A 26,796-nucleotide genomic window follows, 5' to 3' on the forward strand; every position below is an offset into this window, starting at 1 on the left:
CGACCGTTATCTGAGGCGCAGCCGTGATGGTGGGAGCGGCTAGGATTGCTGATGTCTTTCCGTTGATAACAAAATATGTGCCATCGGGCGAAAGAGAAACAGTCTCCGTAGTGCCGTCCTGCCCGCGTAACATTATGGTGCCTCCTTCCGTAAGTGTTTGCCCGGAGACGACATAGGTAGGTGGGGTACGTCCAGAAACAGCGGTATAGACTTGTCCGTCAATCGTCAAAGGCCCTGGTGTTATGGTCGCTGCTGGAGACAGCGTTGACGATACGCCATTGACGACCAAGACTGACCCGCCTGGAGACAGTGATACAGTCTCCACTCCTCGAGCGCCGTTCAGAGTCACCACACCACCACCGGTCAGTGTCTGCCCAGATATGATGTAAGCTGGGTTGCTGTCCACATCAACCGCGCTGTAGACATGACCATCCAGAGTAAGCATCGGTAGTGTTGCGGCAGCAACTCCAGCGGATGCTATGGTAGAGGTCACGCCATTGATTATAACGATACCACTACCAGGTGCTCCCAAGGACACAGTCGTCACTGATGAGCCTGATTGTAGAGTAATCGCCCCTCCAGGTGTAAGCGTATAGCCATCTACAACGAAAGTCGAACCTTCTTTGCCAGTGATTATATTGGTTCCAATTGTGAGAATAGGAGAGCGTGTTGTCAGGGGTGTAGCTGCCACAGGTGTCAAGGCCTGAAGAGTTCTCGTAACGCCATTGACTACAATCGCGGAGGCACCACTGGCTAAAGACACCGTCGTACCACTGACAGTGATTACACCGCCAGGAGTCAGTTTCTGGCCTGAGATATCATACGTCGAGCCCATGTTTGGTTGATAAACCGTCCCAGCAATGGTGAAAGGAGGTGCCGGTGTGACTATCGGAGGAGATAGCGTTTGGGTGACTCCGTTGTACACCGCGACCTGTCCGTTGGGCCCCAGACTAACGACTGTACCACTTATCGTCGCTGTACCACCAGGGCTCAAAACATTGCCCGGGCTCAGCAAGAACTCAGTGGCAGCATTCGCAGTAAAGGTCATGCTGTTTATGGTCAATGCCAACGGGCCTGATGTTGTAGATAGTGCTAACGTTGAGGTCTTGGATCCGTCGATTATTAAGGCTGAAGGAGCCAGAGAATACTGTGTTCCATCAAGAGTGATGGGACTTCCTCCTGACATTAATGTTTTGCCACCTTCCACAACGTATGCGGACGTAGGAGCGAGTGCGACTGTTTCGCCTGCAGCTCGGAAGGTTGTGGGTGAGCCAAGTGCTGCTGTGCTGATAGTACTGCCATCAATGACAAGGGCGTCGTTAGAACCAACGTACACCGCCTTATTATGTATGGTGACTGTTTGACCGGGCTGCACCAGGGTTCCATCCACTGCATAGACTGGAACAGCAATTTGCGATACGGTAGCGCCGCCGATTGTGATAACCCCAGGCATATTTGAGCCAGCATTGCTACCAGAGGATCCTCCATCAGATCCGATTGTATTGGGCGAAGAAGCGAAAGTATGAGTTGCACCACCCACAACAACCGCGGTACTTCCTAAAGATATAGGAGTTCCTGAGACTGTTATGGCAGGTGCGCCAGGTACTAGAGTCTGACTGCCAATAACAACGTTAGAAGAAGGACCAATGGTGGTCTTCGAATCTCCAATCGAGACTGCTATAGGGAGCAGGATATTGTTGGACTGTCCTTGATCGTTGTTGTTGTTGTTGTTGTTGTTGTTGCTGCTGCTGGCACCATTACCTGATTGACCCCCATTGCTCCCACTGGAGCCGGCAGATGAATCAGAACCTCCACTGCCTCCAGATCCACTGTTGGAAGCCCCGCTCTGCGAAGATCCTGCTCCTGAGCCCCCCGTGGTTTGCGCGCCGGGCTGAGCCGATTGCCCTACTTCGCCAATAGCTGAGAACAAACCACTCAGATCCGGACTTTGTTGCGCAGGGATGCCATAGCCATTTGATCCTGTCCCTCCGTTTCCGGAGGTTCCACCTGAGCCTGTACCGGTGCCTCCAGTATTGGCGTCGCTGTCGGAAGTGGAGACACCACTACCGGAACCGGAACCAGAACCAGAACCACCAGAATTTGACCCTGAAGTACCGCCATTCGAGCCTGTTCCTGCACCGCCTGAAGCAGTGTTGCCGCCTCCTGTGGCTGATCCCCCGTTGCCTGATCCAGAATTATCCTTACCACTACCACCAGCTGACGCAGACTGAGTGTCGACACCAGATTGTATCGCGGAGAAAATGCCACCAATGCCACCAGAATCGACTTTGTTAGTCGGGGTTGATGTCGGCTGTAGGTTCGGAACCAAGACTGCACTGGCTGTCACTACAGTTCCACCAGATATCGTTGTAGTTATCTGCCCATCAGCGTTGGAGGGAGCCAGGAAGGTGGTTGGCTGCCGATTAACAACAGCAGTAAAGGGAATGATTACCGGGTCGCTCACCGTGCCCGTAATTCGTGGAAGGGTGGTGGGCTTAGGCAAATCCAGACTGGGGTTTGCCTGTTCGGTCTGTACAACTAATGCGCTGCCAGTAGGTGCAATGTATTTACCACCGGTCGGAGTAGGTAACATGAGTGAAGCGGCTGAGGAGGCGACCTGAGGCGTCATGGTAATTAATCCTTCAGATATTGGTCCTGGGGTGGGGATGAGGAGTACAGTAGCTGATGTTTCAACACTGGAGGCGGCAGAAAAGGTCTTGGGAGCGGTCGACAAAGACTGGGAAACAGCCGACTCGGAAGCGGCAGGCTCTGTTGCAGTAACCGCAAGGACAGCTACTGCACCATAAACTTCCTCGACCACTACAAGAAGCGTAGGCTCGGCGACGAACGTCCCGAGTCTAATCCTGGCGAGATTCAAATGCAAGGCACTAAGCTCGCTAGCAAATTCAGCCGGTAAGTCACCAACCACCTCGGTCTGCCCAGCTGGGTCTTCCTGATCATAGTAGATGGCATATGCTGAAGGGAGAGTGTGTATGGCTCGAGACGTATGGCACACATTAGATCCGTTGCGAGCCTTGGTAGGTTTCTCCATATCAACAGCAAATTCAGAGAAGTACACAAAATTTGTGTTTGTCATAGCAGTCGAGGCGACTGCAGATGGTCCCGGGAGTACGGTGCTTGCCGGTGCAGGAGTCACGATTAGATCTGAAGGCAACGCGCCTGTGCCTGTCGAAACATTGAGCTGCTGCGTTGCAACCTGTGTTATGACAGCGGTGCTAACATAATCAGGAGGTGGAGTGCTGTAGTTGTATTCATATTCGAGAGATGAATTAATCCAGGTATTGAACTCGCTTGTAACACTAGTAGCTGGCGCGGCTAAAGCACTTGTAACATTGAAAGTCGTAGTGGCATCTAGCACAGTCCATCCAGTGTAGCTATCATTGGTGTCAAACTGAGCTGAGATGGTAGCAGCGACGAAGTCAAAGTCAGTAGTGTACCACCAATTCAATGTCGCGTTTGGGATGTTGATGACAGTGCCTCCACAGATGCTGATGTTAGAGGTCTGGTTCCCTGATGTTAGTGGCGGGGGGTAATCTGAAGCAGTTCCAGGCGGTGACGCAGTGCCAGAGAATGTTATTCCTGAAGGTGCAGAGGTGATACTGCTGTTCACTGCCCCTGAATGTCCACCACTAGCACTGGGGAAGAAGCCGCTCGCAACAAAGGAAGATCTGTACGAAGACGCGGATGACGACGCGTTGACTGAGTTGACGATCCATCCTGAGCTGGCCGCTGGATATGCCGTTGGCCATATGGTCGGACTAGGCGCGCCACTCTGAGCAAAGGTAGGGCCTGACATTGGCAGAGTCGCATTTGACTCAATTGCAGACCCCAAGTGGGCAGGGACTAAAATCGGACTTGTCTCCTTCGCAGAGGACGTCTCGTTAGTGCTGGCGGATATTCCTAGAGGAGAGGGAATGGCATTTGTCGAGCCAATATGCGACGAATTAAACGCTCCGGAGGATGGACTAGTCTGAGCGGAAATTGTTGTCACTGAATTTGCCTGCCCGAGTACAGATTTAATACTGGAAGTCTGTGCTACCAGGGATGAAGGGGATGATCCAGAAGACGCGAAGAGCCAGTACGAAGCAGTAGCTACTTGTGAAGCTACCGGCACAGCCACAGAAGTGGTCGCAGACGACACTCCCTGGAGCCCACCAGCATCAGAACTTTTTGCAGAGCTGTGACCTAACGCTGACAACGGCAAATTCGATCCCACCCTCCCGCCACCAGGTATCGATGTCCATACCGAAGACTGGTTTTCCGTTGTGTTGCTGAAGATAGGTCCACTGGATGTGGATGTCTGGATGGTCGGGGCAGTCACGGCGTTCGATTCTGTTTCTGGGGGAGAATTTAGAGAAGGCTGGTCAGTCGTCGCTACTGCAGTCTGAGCATCGACCAAACTCGATGAACTCCGCGCAGTTGCAGCCGAGGGATTGACAGTGTCCGTCGAAAGAATGCTTGACGAACTCGTTTTCGAAGTTGAAACGCTTGAAGATGATACAAGACCTGCATATGCATTTGAAGATGTCCCATCTTGGCTGGATGCTATACTCGAGGAAGGAACACTCGAAGTGTTTGTTGCTGAAAATCCTAGATCTGTGGAGACGATTGTGCTCGACGTTGATGTGATTGAGTAGTTCCAACCGGAAGATTGTCTCTGATCAGAAACACCACATGAACACGTTGATATCAGTAGGGCTGCGATAGTAACGGTACGCAACGTCATTATGCTGCTGTTAAATAGCGAGTGTAGAATTTGAGCGAGTGTTCATGGCGACAATTACAGCAGAATTGAATCACAAAGTAGGTATCACAATCGCACGAAAGGAATGAAGCGCGACGAACATAAATGCAAGTAAGCAAACGTGAGACCGAACGATACGAAGCCTGACCAGGCTGAGGAAGAGGACTAGGAAAGTAGTGGATTCAAAGGTACTTGGAAGTTGAAGGTACGGTTTCTAGACAGCACCAGGATTGCGCCAAGATTACCAGCCCGACAGTGAGGATTGACGGGCGTTGCGACCCGCCCTTGTCACTCGCGTGTATGTGCGATATTCGAGACACCCGTCCGCGTAGCGATGCACTGCGAATCATGTGAGAATCATATAGAGTGGAGACGGGCAGCCTGATTTAGCATCAGTCTCAAGGACCCCAGACGGTTGATTACTGGGTCTCCCTGGCAGACTAACGGCCGGAACTCCGACTAGCGCCACTAAGCACTACTTGACTCGGCTTGACAGCAGGTAGGTTCGACTTCAGCGAGCTGAGATCCAAGACAGACCTGCGTGAACAACACCTGAACAGGGCGTAATAATGTGTTGGATGGGATGCATACGAGGAGCATCTCACCGTATATTGGTCATGACCTCACGAGCTTCGTTGGGCCTGTACAGTGGTGTCCCAGTCCTGCGGGAGCAGGTTTGGCAAACCACAAAAAAAAACCCCGGTGCTACACACAGTACCTTGCCTCGCTGTATGTATGCGGGGTATGCAAAAATACCCAAGCCAAGGTAGTTGCATTTGCGTTTGTGTTCTGGACCTCAGCATTATCACCTTTGTACTGTTCAAAGTAGTAGGCAATGACGACGGCCACAATATTGTCTGGTTTGCAAGGATCAGACTCCCCCAGTCATCATGCGACTAGGTTCTCCTGCACGATTGTGGTATCTAGTAAGATACTGATCGACTCCAAGGGTTCAACATGAAGGAAGCGTGATGCTGAATATCGTGATCAGGTCCGAGGGGTGCTTTAAGCATAAAGTATAGAAGCAAATCTGCTCTCCCTGTGTCAAGGTACGTTGCGTGTTTCCGTTGCATTCCATATTGCGGCTGTGTTTGCAAGCATAACGTCGGTGGTCAGCAAAGTATAAATATAACAAGCATCCTTGTAGACGGCGACGAACCTAGCGCGTTCGCCAGCTTGTATATGGTAAGGTACCTTGCCATGCTCACGACTTACGGAATAGACTTTCGTTCGCGATGAACGTGTGGATCACAATGGGCCGATGGATGATGCAGTGTATATCATAGTGATGCGTGCGATGGTTCATGGGCAGATCTTCTCGAGATTCTCATCACAGCTATGTAGGTAATAGAGTAATACTTGTTTTTTGCAGTATGATGTCGCTGCTCTGTACCCCGAAGACTACAAAGACTGTACAGTACAGGACTGCACTGTCGTGGAACGGCACGAGTTCCTATTAAGGAATGGGTAGGCGAAGTGCCTGAAGCCAAGGAAAGCACGAGCGAGAGCAGGGACTCGATGTAAATCACTGTGTACCTACCTTAAAGAGTCGTCGATAAGGTCCTGCCTTGTCCGCGGGGTACAGATTTTTCCTTGGAGCATCGAACCATGATAATCTCTGTTTTATTGAATTATGTCTCTGAGGGTAGAGCTCAACGTTCTGCATCGGACAGATCGTTGTTGCAACTACAACAATGTTACTCCTATGAGACATGTCGCTCATCCAGCAACGAAAATCACGGTACAGAGAAGCCAATCTACTGCAGAGTAGCTCGACACTGACCACATCGTATTCCTGATCCTGCACTATCCCGTGAAAGGAATAGGGCTGATGCACTCGGGTACCCGGTGGTGAGTACTGTACCGCAAGCTACCGTACAGTACCTAAGGTCTGTACCCACAAGCCACTGAATGGGCAAGGTAGGGAGGATTACCACCCTCCGATGGCGCCCTGCGCGACGGGAGGGATGCCACGCTATGAAACATGTACCGTAAGGTAAGGTAGGTGACTTGACGGGTTCCTGCCATTGTGTAGCCTTGACTCAAACCTCTCGTGGCTGACAGGAATGCGGCTTTTTTCACATTTTGATATCTTCAATTTCGTGCCAATTCGCCGATATATGTTGTCGCAGCGCGGCTTTTGATGCGCTCCACTTGTTGCTGAGCGCCGACTCCGAGTTGCCTGGCAAGATGCGCATTGTACTTGTATATGGATGTTGGTGGATATCCTTCCTCAGCCTTTGGCAAGCTACTGCTGTTTGCGCCGCTACCCTGCTCCCTCGAGTCGAAATTTCACCTGATCCAATCGTTTTCAACCCGGATCAAGCCTGGGAAGGTATCGACGGCTCTTGGAACTCTTTCACACTCCGAGTAGGCACACCCGTACAGACAGTCCGCGTCTTTCCATCATGGAAGTCCTACCAGACCTGGGTTGTCGCGCCACAGGGATGCATATATGCTAGCGATCAATCGAGCTGCAATGATGCACGAGGTGGCATTTTTGATTACAACCAGTCAAGCACCTATGAGGATGTTGGTATCTACGCCATCGACGTCGAGGATGATCTTGGCTATGTGGGCAACGCACAGTACGGCTGGGATGTTGTGACCCTGGGAGGCCTGGGAGAAGGAGGACCAACATTGCACAACACCACCGTAGGTGCGCTTGCTGTATATGACTATTATCTGGGTGCTTTCGGCTTGAACCCGAAGCCTACAAACTGGACTACACTCGAGAACGGATCTCCGAGTTATATGACACAACTCAAAGAGCAGAAGTTCATACCGAGTGTTTCGTTTGGATACACAGCGGGTGCTCCGTATCGTAAGTATTTTTTCTTTTCTCTTTTTTTGTGGTTCTTTTGGTGTCAACAACTGCGAATAAAGCTCACAATGCTCAAGGTTTCTACGGCGTCCTTGCTTCTTTGACTCTCGGAGGTTACGACTCTTCACGCTTCCAGCAAAATGATGTGGAATTCACATTTGCCTCGGACAACGAGAGGGATACGGTAGTCGCAATCCAGTCGATTACGACGCCAAATCAGAACGATTCCGACACAGACAAGGTGCTTCTAGCCAATCCCATATACGCCCTCGTCGACGCGACGGTACCCCATATCTGGCTACCGATGTGGGCATGTCTGCAGTTCGAGCAAGAGTTTGGACTCATCTACGACAATGTCACCGACCTATACTTTGTCAACTCGAGCATGCACAGCGAATTGCTAGCACGCGCCGCCGAGGTCACGTTCAACCTCGCCCAAGGCCTCTCGGGTGGTCCGACGGTGCAGATCACCCTTCCATACTCTGCATTCGACCTTACCGCACTACCACCATATCAAGGCCTTGAAAATGCGACGAGATATTTCCCACTTCGTCGTGGACACAACGACACGCAGTACACGCTCGGCCGCACCTTTATGCAAGAAGCGTACATCACGGTCGACTATGAAAGGTCCACGTTCAACGTGTCACAGTGCACGTGGGTGCAGAATGCCGGATCGACAATTGTCAGTATAATGCCTGCAGTAGAGGGCGAGAACACACAATACAGCGGCGCCGGCTCGACAGGTGGCAGTGGATCGACGGGTACAAGCGGCGGAGACATTGCAGGCATTGTCGTTGGTGTGGTCGGTGGCCTTGGTGTGATAGCTGCACTGGTCGCGTGGTACATGATACGGAAGCGGAAGAATCGAAGACTGGCAGCAGTCGAAAAGGGCAACTCATCATCTTCGTCGCGAGACTCGACGAGCAGTAATTCACACACGGTCGTGGAAAACAGTGCCGGGATACATGTATTTCCGAAGGCTGAGCTGGAGGGATCGAGCACTCATCCCGCGACTGATGCGTCAAAGTTCCAATTCCGACCAGGTACGCCGTCCACACCGACGGACTCGCCGACACTGGGAGGCTGCGGGAGCCACATGAGCAACTCCACCCAGACCACGGCAGTCATCAGCCCGATGATGGTCGGAGATCATAACGCATTCAACGAGGCGGGAGGAGCGCAGGTGTTCGAGATGCCAGGAGACATGCCCTCGATCAGCCAGGCGGACGGGCGACAGATAACGGAGAAAGACATGATGAGACGGCGAGAACAAGCCATCAACGGCGTCGACCCGCACGATAGCCTCGAGTCGCAGGTCACCACAAACACGGATCCGCAGGCGAGAAGGACAGTACAGCCCGAGGAAGTGGTACTGCACAAGGCAGTCCACAAGCCCGGACACGAACCGAACACGCGGCATGAGCGAGGATATTCGAGGTTCAGCTTCGAGGAAGACAGCGAGGTTGGCACATCGAGAGCGCTAATATGACAACGAAGTCGATTTTCGACATGATTTCTTTTCCTCTGCGACATTTCTCGGGATGGGTACGATTTGCAACACTATTGCAGCGGCGTTGAGGTAATCCCTCGGGTTTTGATTTTGCGATACCATATTCCACCTTGAAGGAAATCACGGCGGCCATCTGAACTGGATGATTCGGTATATAGTAAGAAGATATGATTAATGGTAAATCTTGTAGTCGTCTCCTTGTCCACAACTCAACTTGCACGCGTGTTGTACAGCAGTGTTGTATTCAACCGACCCACCGATATATAGGTAGCTATACGATCGGTTCCGTAATTCCATCAACCGAGTGTTGGTCAATCGATCGCCACAGATACAGGAATGTGCTGGAATGGCCACGGTGTTGGAATATAGACGAATGCCCATGCCAAGCCGACAATGACCCCAGATTTGATTGTTGCATCACAATTCTCGAGCTTCGACTTTCTTCCGCTACAATAATTTATTCAATCCGAGTTTCCTTCTTTCGCGAGCGACTGTACGACACACCCACCGCGAGCTTTTACAAGACAAGGGAAGAGAAGAAGAGAAGAAGAAGAAGAAGAAGAAGAAGAAGAAGAAGAGAAGGGAACAGAAGTCGCGCAAAATGCCCATCCAGATCCTGGCTCCCACGCCCGCCCTCCCCAGCAACACACTCCAGCACCACATACACATCAGCGAAGATGAAGAGATGGATCTCGACGACGACCACGAAGACGAAGCGCTCAGCAGACCCTCGAAGCGCCAAAAGACAATCATCACGCCGGGAGAAATCATCACCTCGGACCCGCAATGGATGCGCGGACACGGCACATTCGCCTCCAACAGCGCCGACGCCGAGCTCGCCACTGTGATCCGATCAACGCTGGCGGGAACGCTGCAAAAGACCAACAAGTTGCTTTCTGTCGTGCCGTTGCGCGCAAGATATACTCCTGAAATCGGCGACTTGGTGATCGGACGCATCGTCGAGGTGCAGAGCAGGAGGTGGAAAGTCGACGTCGCAGGAGCTCTTTCTGCCTCTCTTCTTCTCAGTTCCATCAATTTGCCTGGTGGCATCCTCCGGAAGAGGACCAGCGTAGACGAGTTGAACATCAGGACTTTCTTCGAGGAGGGTGAGCTGGTCGTCGCCGAGGTGCAGTCGCTTTTCCAGGACGGGTCCGCGAGTCTACACACGCGAAGTCTGCGCTACGGCAAGTTGAGGAACGGATACTTCATCACTGTCTCCGGCACTGGAGGCGGTGGCGGTGTGGTGAGATCCAAGCGCCAGATCTTCACCATTCAGACCGCTGGACGAGGAGGAGAAGTCGACGTGATCCTGGGCGTCAATGGATACATTTGGATATCGAAGCACGTCGAGCCGGAAAAGGACAAGACCAACGTCTCCATCACACGCATAGAAGACCAGGTCTCGGCGAGCATGTACTCGAGTCAAAACGACGACATCGGCCCAGACACGCGAAGAGAGATTGCGAGAGTGGCAGGCTGTGTGCGCGCGCTGACGGAGAACGGCGTCCGCGTCGACGAGGACATGGTCCGCAGAGCTTACGATGCCAGTCTCGACCTCGAGTCCACAGAGGGCGAAGAAGGCGCCACATATCTCGGTGGCGAAAAGGGCAAATTGATCGTCGATATGGCTCTCTCTGCTTCCGGCTGAGAGCAATTTCCCGTCTGTCCCTCGCCCCCTTTTTCTCCCATCGGAGCGAATAGCTTTGCATGGCATAGACCACGACCGAGCGCTGCGTTCCCACTTCGAGCACACTAGACGCAAAAATCTCACGCGCTCTCAGTCGAAACGCCAGATAACAACAACGACGAATCCGATCCGCTCCTGCCACGCCAAAAAGAAGCGAAACCAAGCCTCCCACAGAAGCCACATCCAGTCCCCATCCTCGCAATCACAACCAACGAATGATCTACCAGCATACCCTGTTGGTCCCTATCACGTCATTGTCGTTGTGTCGAGACATTGGACCGTACACGAACATTCTCGGCCAACTGCACAGAACCAAATCAACTCCCCTGCTGTGATTTCACCCAACCCTCCCACGCTCTCCACAGGGGTGTGGCTAGCTAATCTCAAATCACCGCTCGCATAAGACGCCCCCCAGAGAAAAAGAGACTCGAAGCTCGATGTTTCTTGCCTCATGGATAGACAAACCCACATGACCCCACCTCCAAGCGCGAGGAGCGAAACACGAGTCAAGTGCCACGTGCTAAACGGGCCGATGTTCTTGGGAAAGGTATATAGAGAGAGCTAGATAGACCACGCGCGTTGCGATGTGTTGCGACTTGTGCTAATTATGCTTCACGAGAAAGGGGAGGAAATGCGACGCAATTCGAGAAGAAGCGGGAGGGGATACAATAGATATAAACCGATTTCTGCATCGCAACCTCGTATATTCTGTAGACTTGACTCTCTTTGTTTTTGTATTGTGCCGCTATGCGCGCTCTCCTTGTTGATCAAATTGCATTTCTCAAAACAACCCGAAAATGCGTCAGAACATGCAAAAGCCTCTCCCCCCACAAGAGCCATATGCTCAAGAACTATGAAAACTTCCTAAAAGGCTGAAGAACGAAACCCGCCAGAGTATCCTGCTAACCAATGCTCGCTGTACGAAAATAAAACAACAAAAGACGCCCCCCGTAGTGATCTCACTGCTACACCATCGAGACGAGAAGACTGATGACAACTTTTATAAGCGCGAAAAGGACTACCTCCTGGCGAAACAGCAGAGCAAGCCAGACTTGCTGAGGAACCAAAGACATCCGATGAAACGAACCAGTGCCATTGCAGCGTTCGCCCAGAGCAAGGCTCTGAAGAAGTTGGCCGTACGTTTCGTGGCACCGGTCTGTGAAAGAAAATCAGTAAAAACCTCTGATAATAGACAATCGAATGTTACTTACCGTGAATCCAAATTTGTCAAAGTTGTCACTGGTGATGGCGACAGCGAGAGCGGCATTGGAAAAGATCCACAGCGTGACAAGTCGCGTTCGGAAAGACTTGTACGAATCCTCAAGCGTCTTGGAGTTGTCCTCCTTAGGGGCAACGTAAGGTGTCAGAGCCCGTTTCACCGTCTGTTCAAACTGACTATCGATATCGGCTTGGGGCAGATCCACTTCTTCGATCACGACTGCTTTACCATCGGATCCCTTTTCAGTAATAGCAGATGGCAGCGCGTCCGCCTTGTCAGATCCCTTGGTACCCCAAGAAACATCGTGCCAATTGCTGAAAGCATAAACATTCAAGATGTTGATGTAACTGCTCTGGCACACCAAGTACTGAAGGAAAGAAGTGAACATGTGCCAAGGATCGAGGTACAAGAACGATGCAACAAAGTAAAGACCGAAAGTTGCAGCCAGAGCGACAATGATGACACCGGGGCCTGTAGAGCTGAAGAACGACTGTACGAAATCGCCGGCGGTATCCGTATCGAACCACGTCGTGTTCTTGTCAGTGAAGGCGTGTATCACAAGATATAGTGCATCGATGGTGATGTAAAGTTGGATCAGACCGAACCAGCAGAAAGATACGATGTAGGACCAGCGTGAACCCTTGGGTCTGTTACCGAGGGCCAGAATGAACTGCAGCAGAAGGAAAGCGAGATAAACATATTTGACGATTGTGTTGATGATGGGCGTTGCACTGTTGCCGAAGGGAAAAGCCTGGTTATCGTTGGAAGTACTGGGCGTGCCGACAAGATCCAGGATAACAGTCGTAGTGAGCCAGTAACACGAAAGAGCGAACCACGTCAAAATCTGTTGTATAATGTTGTAAATCATTTGCACATGCAGGAAGAACATGCGAATGATGTTATGGCCAGACTTGTACATGCGTCCGAAATGCATAAGGGAATAGATGGAAGCGGCAAAGGAGCCGTTAAGCCATCTACGACGCTGACTGATAAATTCGGCAGCACCTTCTGGCACATCGGTTTCACCCTTGGAGGCCTTGACATATGTCAGATGCCACTTGGAGCCTGCTTTGGCCACCAGCTCGAAACACAGAATACGATCTTCGGCCAAAAACATGTTCTTGGTGAAAATGTTCATGCCCTCGATACCCTTCTTTCCCAGGATCTTAGACAGAGTCTGGTCACCGTGGAAGTACTGCTCGAGAGGGCGACCCATGATAGCACGGAAGCGGTATGCGGAAAAAGCACCGGGCAACACCGACACGTAGCCGAAGGAACTCTCGAGTGGTTTGTCCAGAATATTTGAGATTTTGTACTCGAAATTTTGTGCCGCGACGAGAGGGTTGATCAGGTTTTTCCAATTTTTCCCCAACATAGCGTGAATCTCTCCACAGGCTCCGCCGAGATCTTTGTCGTTGTAGAAAGCCTCCCATAAAGCGAGCAGGGACTTGGGGCCAGGCTTGGTACCGGCATCGAGCAAGATACAGACTTCGGGGTTCAGAATGCGGCCAAAGGCACTGAAAAGCCATCTGTGGGAGTTGATCTTCTTTGTGTTCTTCTGCTTGAGACAGAACATCATCTGCACGGGAGGCAAAGTAGTGGGGCCATCATCCAGGGGTCGAATGAGCTGCTGATTAGGAGTGACAGAGAGCTGCGTGGTGTACTCGAAGATGTGGGCAACAGTCTCCTTCCCGTCAATATCCTTTTTCATTATGCCATCTTGATAGACTCCAATGGTTGCGAGCAAGTCAAGAGTGCCTTTATCACAGGGGTCGATGCCGTCGAACACGAGGCACACCACAATCTTCTGCCAAGCTGGGCCACCTTTGTTCCAGAACTCGGACTTTTTGATGTTGACAATGTCGCGGATGTTCTGCATGACACCGTGTAGTGTTCTTGAGGTCAGGACTTTGTCTTCGTTGTAGTAGGTGATTGCAATCAACAACTCGGTGTGGCGGTTGTACATTGCAGGACGAAGATTGTATCCGTTTTTTAGTGTGAAGTCATTAGGATCACAAGTAGCAGCAGTGTCTATTACGCAGAAATCAATAATCTGGACAGGGCAGAGATTCCAGGAAGAAGCAGCGGATTCCTCATTTTAATGGTATAGCAAGTCCTCGGGCTACATTTGGGAGAAATGGAAGCAGAAAGGGACTTAGATCTTGCAACTTACATCGCATGTGTGTAAATTCTTCGCTGCCACTCTCGAGATCGTTACGATACTTCGCCTGAACAGCATTCTGGATGGCACTTGGTACCGGATAGTCTGCACTAAGCACAGCTCCCTGGGTAAGCTTGACCTTACGAGTTGCGTTTCTCTTGAGGCCTCCTGAAGCAGCAGCAGGACCTCCAGGTTGCTGACGTTCAGCCCAGGCGGCAGTCGAACCCGTCTCGCTTCGGTCGGGGCCAGCATATGCGGTTGGTGTGTCTGCAAGAGAGCTGCCTGCTCCGTACTCGGTGTAGCCAGTATATGGTGGGGCATTGCCGTTGTAGTCGGCGTATGACTCGGTCAAGCTGTAGCCGGTGTCGTGGTGGTCGCCCATGGGATCACGGTCGTGCTCTCCTAGAGGTGTCGTTGAGGTGGATGGTTCATCAAAGGGGCCATGAAAGGGGCCTGTGGGATTCTCGTGAAGCAGAGAGCGTCCGACTTCCTCGTCGTCTGAATCATGTACTTGGCCGTTGTGATATTGCTGTTCGAATTCAGATATGCTTGTTTTCTTGCTTGTAGATAGAACATTCTACTCACTGGAGAGCCACTGCGATGGTCCATTTCGTAGTTGCCGGGAACACCTTGGTAAGCCATAGCGTGGGTGGTTGCCACTCAGAGGTGACGTTTTATGTTTATATTTCAGGGATCAACAAAGGCAGGAACGCTGATGATGATGATGATTTCAAGGAAGGAACGACTGTTCGAGCTTGTCTCTCGTTTCCTCGCAACAAAACGAGGATGTGTAACAAGAGGGCGGTAAGATGTTCAGCGCAAGGTGTTCAGCAGTACGTAGAAAGAAATTAGGAGACAAAGGAGGTACGTGTTGCGTAACTCTTCTTCACTGCTCGAGCACAAAGAAACGACCGTCTCAGCTTAACGATTTTGTGATTATCGTATGCGGAGGTGCCAAGGTGATGCGTCGTATACGAAACGATGAGGGTCCAATCACTGTTTCAATCTTCTTTGTCTCCTCCTACCCCTGTCCTAGAAACACTGGCTTTTCGACCTTCTCGTGATTACCTTTCAGCCAATCAAGCAACTGGTACCGCCGTGCGGGCGAGATCTTCTACTTATCGCATGGCATACTGCATGCTTCGTGTTTCGTCCTCTTGACCGCAACTGTGAGATCGCGACACCAAAGACTCGACAACCAAATTTAGTACACAGGTGTTATTGATATGCATTAGCTGACGCACACACTCGTGGCATGGACAGCGGTTAGTGGCAGTGGCAGCGGTGATGGCTTAGACTTGTGGCAGTGCCCGCAATTTTAACCGCCCATCGGGAGGCGCTAGACAAAGTTACAGCTCGAGAACGCGTTGCCGCGAACCGGTCCCGAACATTCATGAGTGCTCGTCCCCTGACTCCGCGTCCAAACTCTTCTTCTGGCAGGCTTTAAGTTTGTACAGTATGGAGTAGGTCATCACCATGACTCGCATCTTCATTTGGACATACCACAATAAGAAATAACAGATCGAGTGAGTGTTTAAGTTTTGACTGCGCCGCACTGTGTCACAGCCAGTAGGGCACAAGAGAAGTCATGTACAAATGCTCATCCGGAATGTTTATCTTCGCTGTGAGGTATTAGATCCACAGAACTTGTCTTCGTCTTCTCGCACGAGTCTTGCTCAAGTCTAGGACCCCAAGCATACAGTATGCCGGATCTCCTATTCGATTCATGTACTGCATCAAAAGATGCCATCTGCTCCACAGTCGTGGGAAAACGGTCCTTCTGTCAGATCGTCTGTCCGTGCAAACAAAAAAAAGTCTAGGCCGAAGAAACTCCAAACTAATCATTGGCTTGTGCCGCGATTTATCTTATCCCATGGTAATGGATAAGGAAATATCTCTCGCCCACTGTCGCCTCCTGTCCAGCGCATCAATGTCTTGAGCTGTTCTTTGACCTGAACATCCTGGATTCCTCCCAGCACACCCGTTGATGCGTTTCCCTCCCACTTTCGTTGTTTCCTTTTCCCCGCCAGAGGCTCACGTACGCCGTACGGGTCCTGCTCCCATTGGCGCGTGCATTTTGCCTCGAAATTGGTCACCTCCGCTAGCTCTTTGCTTGAGAATGGTGGATTGATTCCCATCACCTTGATTCGATGCTCAGGCCATCTCAATGCTTGGCTGTGGTTCCGCAGAAATCTGTCCTGCTTGAAGGCATGTGTGACAATGGTGATGTTTTCTGGCCATCTACCAACCTTCTCCCAGAAATATATCATGCTGAATAGAAGATTCTGATAACTGTCCGTCGCCCAGCACTCCGCTGCCACACGTCTTTGGAGAAGAGCGTCTCGTATACCGGGACCGTGTAAGTTCCTATCATGGAGAAGGACTTGACCATAGCTGTAGCCCTCGGCGACATCACATCCTGAGCGTGTCTTGCCACCAGAGAAGACCAGCAAGGTCGAAGGACTGCGAAGAAACGACGCTCCTGCAGAAATATGCTGGAGAAAAGTATCATGCTCGCTCGGCTTGCCTGTCGACGCATCGGCTTGTTGAAATGGCTGGAGAAGCCAGCTTGTTTGGTCATAAGCGTCTCTGGGGAACAGTCAATTCCAGTGTGTACTTAATGCCTGCTCATGTAGACGTTACCTCGAATTCAGGCATATAGCGTGACCGCAGACGATCACAAGCTCAGTGATGGAGTCAAGAGGTCCCATACTCGGGGCTACCTGATATATCTCATCGCCAAAGCTCTTCCGCTTCTTATGTGCTGAGCAGCTGATTGATCCATTGTTCTGGCTGCCATTACTTCGTGGACTCGAGGCAGTACTACTACCGCTCGAGTTGTACGAATGCAAGCTCGGGGTGGTACTAACGGATGGCATTCGAATATCATTCATGTTACAAAAGTATTATCAACACGGTAATTGAAGATCTTTCTGGACAAGACTGACAATACGCATTCGTGTGTACTTGGTTGGAAGAGGGTAGAAAAGCAGTTATACTAGTACATCAGGTAAGGTAGTGAACGGATGTCTTCACAGCGAAAGCCTCAAGAGATCGATCGATCAGTCGTACGAGCCTCTACAGCATAGAGTGACTACAACACAGAAGAGTAGGACGGATCCACTTCCAGCATGTAATACATACGTGAGACATACATTCAGTCATTGAACATCACGAGAGACCAATGATTTCGGGATCGGACGGCTGTTGTCGATTCGTGTATGTGCTCTCAGGTTGGGGTATGAACACCCAAATCGGATAGCGACAACGCCAAGAAGTGGAGGGCTGGAGAGCCAATTGCCATTATTGGAGGCATGTGATATAAGGAAACATTGGTTTTTCTTCTTCCGTGTCCAATGTTCTCCTCGCCTTTTCAGAGAGCATCGCGGACATGTTCCAAGTATGCACAGATACTGCCGCGACCTCTATCTAGACGTTATATAAGGCTGCAAAGTAACCGTAAGATCGTTCATGCGCAACTAATGTCACCATGAAAAAAAGTTCGATCGTGTCTAACAGACAATGCAGTTGCGAGTCAAGACAGCGATGTATCACCTGCGCTTTTGGCAAGAGCTCGGGGTATAGCCAAGGAGCATGCATTCATCACCAAGAAATTGGCTGTGGACTTTGATCCCAAAGCCGCCAAACAACTAGGGCAACTCTCTTCCGTCAACTCAGCATTACAAGAGTGGGAAAAGGCAAACGAGGTGAGCTCGATGGTCTGCCAAAAAGTACTGCGACACAATCTCACTGTTCTGCCCACAGTCGCTCACGGAACTACGGACACTACTGTCTGATCCGCAGACGGACAGGGATCTCATAGATCTTGCTAATGAAGATCTCCCATCCACTCAAACCGCTTTGACACAAGCAAGTGCGGCCCTGAAGACATCCCTTATACCCCCTCATCCGTTCGCAGAGCTACCATGCCTTATAGAACTACGGCCTGGCGCTGGAGGCTCAGAAGCCGCACTATTCGCTGGGGACCTACTCCGCATGTATCAAGGCTATTGCAGCAACAACGGACTGCGCATGTCAATCCTCAAGTATGAGGATGCTGATGGACAGGCCGATCCCCGAGGCTCTGACGCACCGCTACAAGAAGCTGTGCTCGAAATAGAAACCCCTGGCGCTTATGGCATCCTGCGATGCGAGGCTGGTGTGCACCGAGTCCAGCGCGTTCCTGCCACGGAAAGCAAAGGTCGTACGCACACAAGTGCTGCCTCCGTCCTTGTTTTGCCCAGTTTTCCTGACGAGCCCAGCGCCGATCTAGGAGAGAACGATTTCATGAACCCGGACAGCGATTACTTTATCGACCCCAAGGATGTCCGAGTCGACATCATGCGTGCTCGTGGTGCTGGCGGGCAACACGTCAACACCACTGATTCAGCGGTTCGCTTGACCCATCTGCCGACTGGTACGGTCGTAGCAATCCAGGACTCGCGCTCGCAGCCCAAGAACAGAGAAAAGGCCTGGCGACTACTGAGGAGCAGAATCGCACAAGAGCGACGTGAGAAGCGAGAAGAAGAGATGGTGAATTTGAGAAGAAGTGTCGTTGGCGTTGCGAAGATGGGTAGAGGTGACAAGGTGAGGACATACAATTGGGGTCAGCAACGTGTCACAGATCACAGGAGCGGCATCAGCGTTCACGATCTCGACGACGTGCTCGAGGGCGGTCCCGAGCTAGAGAAGGTCATGGAGAGTGTGAGGACTTGGCTAGCTGAACAGGACGTCCTAGGTCTTATGGCTGAGGAGGAAGCAAAGCGAAAGAAAGAGCTGGACGGAGCGAAATGAGCAATGCTACATGGAGTGGGATGTCGATGAAGGTGACATTTGTATCTGTGACGAAAATATATGAGTGCGGAAGGACTATGAAACCGTAGAACGTAGTACGATCAGTTAGTGTATGATATCTAAAATGCAAGAGCAATCATCAATTACATGATGCCACGATTGTGATGCCACCCGACACGTTCGTGTCATGCTCGGGAATCGTCAATACCATTCTACTCGGCTGCCGAGGCCGAGGGACGGTTCTAAATGCATCTAGTATACCGTTATTCCAAGGAGGAATAAGATACCATATACAGCCAAGATAGGTTATCAACCACAGGAGAAGGTTGAACGCAGGAGATGATTGATCACTTTATCGGAAAGCATCGCACCCTTGAGATCTATTACTTATTACCGACGACTTTCGCATACCATACTGTACAGTACAAAGAACCAGCACATTCCCGTAGTCGTACGAGAGTCGAAGGCTCAAGTCCCGTCGGCAGGCACGAATGGCACAGGCAATCACTCGCTTATCTCCATGCCACCCACCACTCGTGGTAGAGAAGCTCCACCGGAGCCGCATAGCCGCGTGACGAAGATAGGGTAATCCATGTTGGCTGAAGTCTGTGCGTAATAACGGAACCCCGATACCAAATGGATAAGGTAGGGAAGTCAGTAGCACTCTGCCTGCTGAGGAGCTTTGGTCTGATGATATGCACACAATTCAATGCGACAGTTTCGAGATCTTCATTGTGCAAGAAGTCCCGCGCATCATGTTGCTGGAACGAATCTCATTTGCCTACATTGTACCAGCTCTCTGGGCTGCGGTGAGTCTGTTTCCAGGAGATCAACCGCGGCATACAAGCACCACAAAGTCTATGCCTGATGCAGTAGGTGGGTTGGTGACGTGTGGTCCCTGGGTAGATGTACTGTACCTTAAGGTACCCTACTACCTGTTCCTCGCTGCCCCCCATCTACACACGCCGGCGGGCACAACCCCACCATCTTGGCCGACGGCAGCGGGTAGCCCCTCCATTTCACGGTATTGGATACGGTTTTGTTTCGCCCGGCGGGAAAGCAGAACTATGCTACTCATCGTTACCAGAGAAAATAGACCTAGCTACGGTAGGTCGCCGAGGTAGGCATTGCGATTACCGGGGGCGCCTAAAAACATTATTGACTTGTGGAATCCGCAATCATTCTTCTCGAGGGCTTTTTGTTTTGTCCTTCTTGTTCATCATATAGCCCTGTACTTTCTCGAGTTCTGTAAGTCGTGCTCTCGATAGAACAAGATTGAAACACATATTCTTTGAGACAAGTCAAGTACTACGATCACAGACTGTCCACGATGCCTCTCAATTACAAGGGTATCTACCCATCCTCGGACCCCGAGTTCGTTGCCTTCCCTAGCAGGAGAAGTGTCGTCCACAGCACGAAAGGTATAGTCTCGAGTACACAGCCGCTGGCAACGAATTGTGGTATTCGCGTCTTACAGCAAGGTGGAAACTGTGCAGTAAGTGGATCTTATCTCGTCAACTAGCAGACCACCCAGGCGCTGATACCGGTCCCCAGGATGCAGCAGTAGCAGTAGCGGCCGGTCTGAACATAACCGAGCCAGGCAGTACTGGTATCGGTGGTGACATGTTCTGTCTCTTCTACGATGCAAAGACGAAGAAGGTACACGCCATGAACGGATCAGGAAGAGCACCCGCCAAAGCATCCTGCGAAGACTTGAGGAAGGCACTAGGCATTGAAGATGGCCAAAAGGGGCAGATACCTATGCTGAGTTCGTATGCTGTCACTGTACCAGGTGCTGCAGCCGGCTGGTGCGACGTCGTGGCCAAGTTCGGCTCTGGCAAATTGGGTATGGAGGAGATCCTCGCGCCGGCGATCGAACTAGGCGAGAACGGCTTCCCTGTGTCAGAGCTTATGGGCACCTACGTGAGTTCAGTAAACCTGTTCAGATAGTGTAGTTCTGACTCTAGTCGCAGTGGAGAAGAGGAGAGCAGATGATTCGCGATGCCTCGCCAAACTTCGCCGAGATGCTGAAGAGAGATCCCGCCGCCCAAGATGGATGCAGAGCTCCTGAGCCCGGAGAGATCATGAAGAACCCGACACTCGCGCAGACCTTCAGAGAAGTTGGCAAGCACGGCAAGGCTGGCTTCTACACCGGCCGCGTAGCAGAAGAGCTGGTCAAGGTGTTGCAGGACAAGGGCACATTCATGACTTTGGACGACTTGAAGAGCCACATGGATAAAGGCACTGAAGAGGTCGATCCCATCAAGCTCAACTTTAGAGGACAGGGAATCGCCGAGACACATGGAAGCACAATGCACGACAAGTCTTCGGAGGGTGTCGATGTCTGGGAGCACCCACCCAACGGACAGGGTATCGTTGCACTGATGGCTCTGGGCATGATGCAGATTCTTGAAGAGCAAGGCAAGATCCCAAAGTTCCAGCAAAAGGAGCACAACAGCGCCGCACACATCCACGCAGTTGTAGAAACCTTGAGGATCGCTTTCGCCGACGCCAATTGGTGGGTGGCTGATCCAAATGTCTCAAAGGTGCCTTCGCAAGGACTCATCAGCCGCGAATATCTCACCGAACGTGCCAAACTCTACAATCCTTTAAAAGCTGGCGATATTCCCGACCGCGGATCTCCGGCACATAGCCACAGCGACACAGTCTACTTTGCCGCGACGGACAGCGAAGGAAATGGTATCAGCTTCATCAACAGCAACTACGCGGGCTTCGGAACGGCTATCATTCCCAAGGGCTGTGGTTTCACTTTGCAAAATCGTGGATGCAACTTCCAGCTTGGTCCGGACGATCACCCTAATGTGTACGCCCCGAGCAAGAGACCATATCATACCATCATCCCTGCACTCATCACCAATGCAAGCGACCAGAGTCTGCATAGTGTATATGGAGTCATGGGAGGCTTCATGCAGCCCCAAGGACATGTGCAGGTCCTACTCAATATGCTCGTGTTTGGCTACACGCCACAGGCTGCTCTGGACGCACCGAGGATATGCATCGGAGCGGGCATGCCCGACTCTGGCGACGTCTTCGATAAAACTGTTTACCTCGAGGAGGGTATCAGTCAAGCAACACACGATGAGCTCAAGGCTATGGGCCACAACGTAGAGTTCGTCAAGAGCTACGCAAGAGGACTTTTTGGTCGTGGTCAGGTCATCAGATGGCATCTCGATGAGCAGGAGAACCAGGGCGTGTGGAGTGCTGGTAGTGATCCTCGAGGTGATGGTGCTGCGGTACCATACATGTAGACGTGCCAAATGAATAGTGCGGTTGACGATTTTTTCAAAGCTATATCATTGCATTTATGAAGTCTTTGGGTGTGAACTAGTTGGTTTACCATTGAAGCATGCGAGACGAGTCAGGACTTTGTCTTCGGATTTATACTCGTATTGTATGTTTACAGCATTTACAGCACTCGTGTTCAGTGATTATTGGAGTACCTTAGTATATGATCTTTACCCCACGCGTCGCTCCTCCGGCTACTCATACCTCATTTGGTGAATACCAAGCACGTCAATCGACGGGCAAATGTCAAAACTAAGGCACGGTACTGATAACCCATGTGGGTGTGTCGTGACTCATTAAATAATCAGACATAGTGCGCAGACGGCGGAACTCGTGAGGCATAAACAGTAGAATATAGAGATAGTCTACATCCTCTTTCTTCCATCGTGGATCCCCCTCGCCACCATCTCAACTGCTCAACTTGCCGAATAAAATTGACAAGATCAAAATGGCAGAACTAAGCACATCTCCACCACTCACTCGTGCCTCAGTCCAAGTTGCCCATGAGCGTATCAAGTCCAACATCCATCATACCCCGGTATTAACGAATGCCACGATCAGTCAATTCGCGTCTACTCCACAGACTGCGAATGCTCTACAGGGCACCGAGTGGCAAGGGGAGGAGCCAGCGAACCCTAAGATATGGGTGCTGTTCAAGTGCGAGAATTACCAGCGGATAGGTGCCTTTAAGGCCAGAGGCGCGTTTCATGCTCTAGGAAGGTTGATCGAGGTCGTTGGTGAGGATGAGGTCAGGAGGAGAGGTGTTGTCACGCACAGCAGTGGTATGTTCTTTCATTTCAAATTTGAAATTGCTGGTGAAAGTTTGGCTTATGCGCAGAGGAAAGGTAATCATGCTCAGGCACTATCACTTGCTGCTAAGACATTCGACATACCGGCTCACATTGTGATGCCGACTATCAGCACACCATCCAAGATTGCAGGTACCAAGTCTTATGGCGCGAACGTGATCTTCTCCGGCTCTACTTCTGATGAAAGGGAGGCTGTTGTGGCCGATGTCATCGCAAAGACTGGCGCTATTTTGGTGCCTCCTTATGATCACCCAGATATCATGCTAGGGCAAGGCACACTGGCACTGGAGCTCGAACAGCAAGCCGAGGAGATCTTGAGCGATGCCTCCAAGAGTGCTGGCAAAATTGGCATTCGCAACAACGGGGCTTCTCTAGACGCAGTAATTGCTCCTTGTGGAGGAGGCGGCATGCTCTCTGGCGTGGCGACGGCCTTGTCAGGCACAGGGATCACGGTCTTCGGTGCAGAGCCTTCCTTCGAAGGGGCCGACGATGCGAGAAGAGGTCTTCTTCAAGGCTCGCGCATAGAAAAGGTCAAGACATTGACGATAGCTGATGGACTACGTACTCCCGTTGGCAAAATCCCCTGGACCGTACTCAGCGACAAGACAAAACTACACTCGATGTACTCCGTTACAGAAGATCAAATCAAGAAAGCCATGAGGCTACTACTGGAACGAGCGAAGATCTTTGTAGAGCCTAGTTCTGCAGTTCCACTCGCAGTGGTCTTGTTCAACGAGGACTTCAGGCGCCTCGTCGCACAAGAAGCTGGAGACAAGGGGTGGAATATTGGCGTCGTGTTGAGTGGTGGTAACACTACGGTTGACGCTATCGCCAAGCTCTATGCGCCTGAAGCTGAGAAGCTGGGTGAAAGGCAAGAGGGTAAGGTGGGTATGAATGGTGAAAAGGTAGCTGAGAATATCGCTGGATAGACTTGCCATTTGCCGTTCTGAAGACATATAGACTCGTGAACGTGGTATACATGACGAATTTATAACTTCAGGATCAGAATATTTTGATGCATCACTGTTCGTACTTTGACACTAAGTATCATCGATTCGCTTGCCAATCGAATCTGACCAAGGAGGCACATTGAGAATCTCCCATCAAGTTCAGGTGTAGCATAAGCTGTCAAATCATCGGCTATATGCTCTACAACGAAAACAATGGAATGGCATCAACATCTACACGATCGTCCCAGTCTCATGTTATCGATCAGCGGAAAATTCTGGGTCGCATGTAATGCAGTATGTAGCTGCCTCCTGCATACAGTCCTCTATCTCGCTTAGGGAAATGCAGGCGGAAGCGAAGCAGGCGATGACGTTGTGACCCCAAGTCTTCACCGCCCGTCCTCCTACCGTGGGCTGGACGATACCCGTGTAAACCACGATCTTCCATATCAGACACCTCGTAACTCTTCTATGCGGACTCCTCTCTTGTGTGCGCAGATATTCGAGAGGTGCAGTTCGACAGATCGAAACATAGAATATGACTCGACGAATCATCTACGGCATTGGTCTCTGGGTCTTCCTAGCAGGTAAACAAAAACACCACCAGGCAGCCACGCGCGCTGGTGTTTCCATCCTGCCTCAGCCTAACGCTCCGTACTGATACTGCATGAAAAGCTACTGCTCTCACAATCACTGCGATTGCGCTCCCCGATTGGGTATCATACACCTCTCCGACGCAGAGCCCGAATCCAGCGCATCCAAACAAAGCGATTCATGTGTCATACGGCCTGCACAAGCGCTGCTCCAGTCTGACTGGCAGCTGTAGCAGTTTCCCACAATATGAGGACTGCCATGGCGAGGACCGAAACTTTTGTTCCATGTGGCGCTCTGTTGGTTTCTTAATGAACTTCACCGTTATCATCGAGTTCGCTACACTTGTCGCATTCGCTGTTATTCTTCTTGGAGGCAGAGATAAGAGGGAGGGGGGTGGAAGATTCTCTCATCACTCCTGGCTGTTGTTGCTGTTGCACAGCTTGCTTCCATGGCGATTGTGGTATGTGGCTCTCTCGCGTCTACCATTGTTCTTCGCGCTGACCTTGCACAAGACATTCCTCTACGACCATGATAGTCGCTTCTTTGTTGGCTGGAGACTCGATAGTAGTTGGATCCTCTGCACTGTTTCTTGGTGTGTCATGCTGGTTGATGCCATAAGCATCATGGCTGCCGCCAACATTATGACTCCCGAGGATGACTACGAACCCATCCCCGACCGAAGATGAGCGTTTTGATACTGCACGACTGTTAATGAAGACACGGACTTTGCGATTAATTGTGGTAGACAGCAGAGTACATATACGGGAGGTTGCTGGTGGATCTTTTGGGGGCATCATAATGAAGCATGTTATACTTGATAGGCATGTTACTATTTGGACTTGCGGTAACGATTATATGTTGATTTTTCTCACTGCACACCGTTTTCGGCAGGCTTGACGTGAGACAACTTTTGTTCGGAGCCACATGGAGTACTCGTGTCGCAACTCTTTCATCCCGGGGCTCTATTGTAAGCTAGATACCGCACCATGCACACATATCATTTCAAATCTTCTCCACGGCGAGCACCGAGTAAGACCGTCCATCAACCTCGATATCGTTCCCAACCGACCAGGACCTTGCATCGAAAGCCTGTTCGCCTAATGCCCTAATCGAAGGCAGATTTCCTCCGCCAATCGCATACTGCGGCTGCCAGGTTCCACCCACCGACTCCTCTCTCAACGCCATGAAATTCCCCTTCGTATCTTTCCTCAAAACCTGGTAGTGATCCGCAATACGGCCAATATACGTGATGGCGTCCTCGTCTTTCCTCCTTAGCACCCACGCAGGTTGCTCGCTTGACGTGATGGGCATATCGCCCCAAACTTCCTCGAATGCTTGAACCTTGTTACCGTTGGCTGGGTTGGGCATTTCTCCCTTCTCGAAGGCGTCGCCATTGTCGAAGATCTCGAACTCTGCTATGTCGTCTGATGCCTCTGTGCCCATTGAGCATATCTCCTTTGTCCATTGAAATTTGACTTTTTATTGTGCAAAGATTAGCGATGTCAAAAGAGAGATCAGGGATGTGTCCAGTAAATGCATCTTACGTGGTTTCTCGGAGAGAGTGGCTTTCTTTCCTGCCATGCCCCAGTCTATGGACGAATCATGCTTGTTGACGCGTAGGTCAATAAAGTAGGTGCCGATGTCGAAGACGAGAGTGCTTGTGGGCTCTGATGGTTCGTCGGGTACCCATCTGAGACTTTTACGAGTGGTCAGCTGTACAGACATGTTGATTTTTAGAGAGAGGGTCGAGTCTTTTGCTTGATGTATTAGAAGCTAAGATGGGCTGTGTTTAAAATAATGGAGTGTTGTAGTGTAGACAATAGGGTGGCGAATCTTCGAGGGAAGTGCTATGGAAACGGCTACTGGAGGAGTCGAGACTATATACCTTAGATATCAAACGCATGCTACTGATCTCGAGAATGTATACCTAGTCTACTGAATGTTATATGTCATGTGTGAGGTCGAGCACTAGCCCTGATTGGGAAGCTTGAGGAGATGCTCAGTGTGGATACTGTAATGTATTCGTCAATCAAATCGAGTCTGAGAGTTTTGTGCCAGACTTATTCGTATGCCAAGAATACAGCAGTAATGAATGCTTGTACAAGTATCTGTCGGAGACGTCGAACTTCCCCTCCTGCAACTCTATAACAGTATTGTAGAATGGGATCCATTAGAGA

The 26,796-nt window shown here is 50.9% G+C and overlaps 9 protein-coding genes across 9 annotated transcripts; 6 read left to right on the forward strand and 3 right to left on the reverse strand.

Annotated features, from left to right (window-relative positions):
- Window positions 1-6,955: 6,955 nt before the first annotated feature.
- AAFC00_000911 (uncharacterized protein) lies at window positions 6,956-9,081 on the forward strand (the record flags this gene model as incomplete). Its single annotated transcript, XM_069347648.1, has 2 exons — window positions 6,956-7,589; window positions 7,667-9,081. The coding sequence occupies 2 exons, from the start codon at window positions 6,956-6,958 to the stop codon at window positions 9,079-9,081; spliced, it is 2,049 nt and encodes a 682-aa protein (XP_069203492.1).
- Window positions 9,082-9,703: 622 nt separating this feature from the next.
- Window positions 9,704-10,750, forward strand: AAFC00_000912 (uncharacterized protein; the record flags this gene model as incomplete). The annotated part of the gene is made up of 1 exon (XM_069347649.1): window positions 9,704-10,750. The coding sequence occupies one exon, from the start codon at window positions 9,704-9,706 to the stop codon at window positions 10,748-10,750; it is 1,047 nt and encodes a 348-aa protein (XP_069203493.1).
- A 1,057-nt stretch (window positions 10,751-11,807) lies between these two features.
- Window positions 11,808-14,811, reverse strand: AAFC00_000913 (uncharacterized protein; the record flags this gene model as incomplete). The annotated part of the gene is made up of 4 exons (XM_069347650.1): window positions 11,808-11,945; window positions 12,001-14,039; window positions 14,182-14,698; window positions 14,755-14,811. 4 exons carry the CDS (start codon window positions 14,809-14,811, stop codon window positions 11,808-11,810), a joined length of 2,751 nt encoding a protein of 916 aa, XP_069203494.1.
- Window positions 14,812-16,010: 1,199 nt separating this feature from the next.
- Window positions 16,011-16,880, reverse strand: AAFC00_000914 (uncharacterized protein; the record flags this gene model as incomplete). The annotated part of the gene is made up of 2 exons (XM_069347873.1): window positions 16,011-16,758; window positions 16,813-16,880. 2 exons carry the CDS (start codon window positions 16,878-16,880, stop codon window positions 16,011-16,013), a joined length of 816 nt encoding a protein of 271 aa, XP_069203495.1.
- A 645-nt stretch (window positions 16,881-17,525) lies between these two features.
- On the forward strand, window positions 17,526-18,963 carry AAFC00_000915 (uncharacterized protein; the record flags this gene model as incomplete). Its single annotated transcript, XM_069347651.1, has 3 exons — window positions 17,526-17,628; window positions 17,698-17,876; window positions 17,935-18,963. The coding sequence occupies 3 exons, from the start codon at window positions 17,526-17,528 to the stop codon at window positions 18,961-18,963; spliced, it is 1,311 nt and encodes a 436-aa protein (XP_069203496.1).
- A 1,330-nt stretch (window positions 18,964-20,293) lies between these two features.
- Window positions 20,294-22,232, forward strand: AAFC00_000916 (uncharacterized protein; the record flags this gene model as incomplete). Its single annotated transcript, XM_069347652.1, has 3 exons — window positions 20,294-20,458; window positions 20,518-20,886; window positions 20,937-22,232. The coding sequence occupies 3 exons, from the start codon at window positions 20,294-20,296 to the stop codon at window positions 22,230-22,232; spliced, it is 1,830 nt and encodes a 609-aa protein (XP_069203497.1).
- A 485-nt stretch (window positions 22,233-22,717) lies between these two features.
- On the forward strand, window positions 22,718-24,007 carry AAFC00_000917 (uncharacterized protein; the record flags this gene model as incomplete). Its single annotated transcript, XM_069347653.1, has 2 exons — window positions 22,718-23,051; window positions 23,115-24,007. 2 exons carry the CDS (start codon window positions 22,718-22,720, stop codon window positions 24,005-24,007), a joined length of 1,227 nt encoding a protein of 408 aa, XP_069203498.1.
- A 1,060-nt stretch (window positions 24,008-25,067) lies between these two features.
- On the forward strand, window positions 25,068-25,305 carry AAFC00_000918 (uncharacterized protein; the record flags this gene model as incomplete). The annotated part of the gene is made up of 2 exons (XM_069348532.1): window positions 25,068-25,079; window positions 25,132-25,305. The coding sequence occupies 2 exons, from the start codon at window positions 25,068-25,070 to the stop codon at window positions 25,303-25,305; spliced, it is 186 nt and encodes a 61-aa protein (XP_069203499.1).
- Window positions 25,306-25,621: 316 nt separating this feature from the next.
- On the reverse strand, window positions 25,622-26,344 carry AAFC00_000919 (uncharacterized protein; the record flags this gene model as incomplete). Its single annotated transcript, XM_069347654.1, has 2 exons — window positions 25,622-26,094; window positions 26,164-26,344. The coding sequence occupies 2 exons, from the start codon at window positions 26,342-26,344 to the stop codon at window positions 25,622-25,624; spliced, it is 654 nt and encodes a 217-aa protein (XP_069203500.1).
- Between the last annotated feature and the right edge of the window lie 452 nt (window positions 26,345-26,796).

Source organism: Neodothiora populina (genome assembly GCF_041146345.1).
Source record: "Neodothiora populina strain CPC 39397 chromosome Unknown canker_contig_12, whole genome shotgun sequence".
In the NCBI taxonomy this organism is placed as follows: domain Eukaryota; kingdom Fungi; phylum Ascomycota; class Dothideomycetes; order Dothideales; family Dothioraceae; genus Neodothiora; species Neodothiora populina.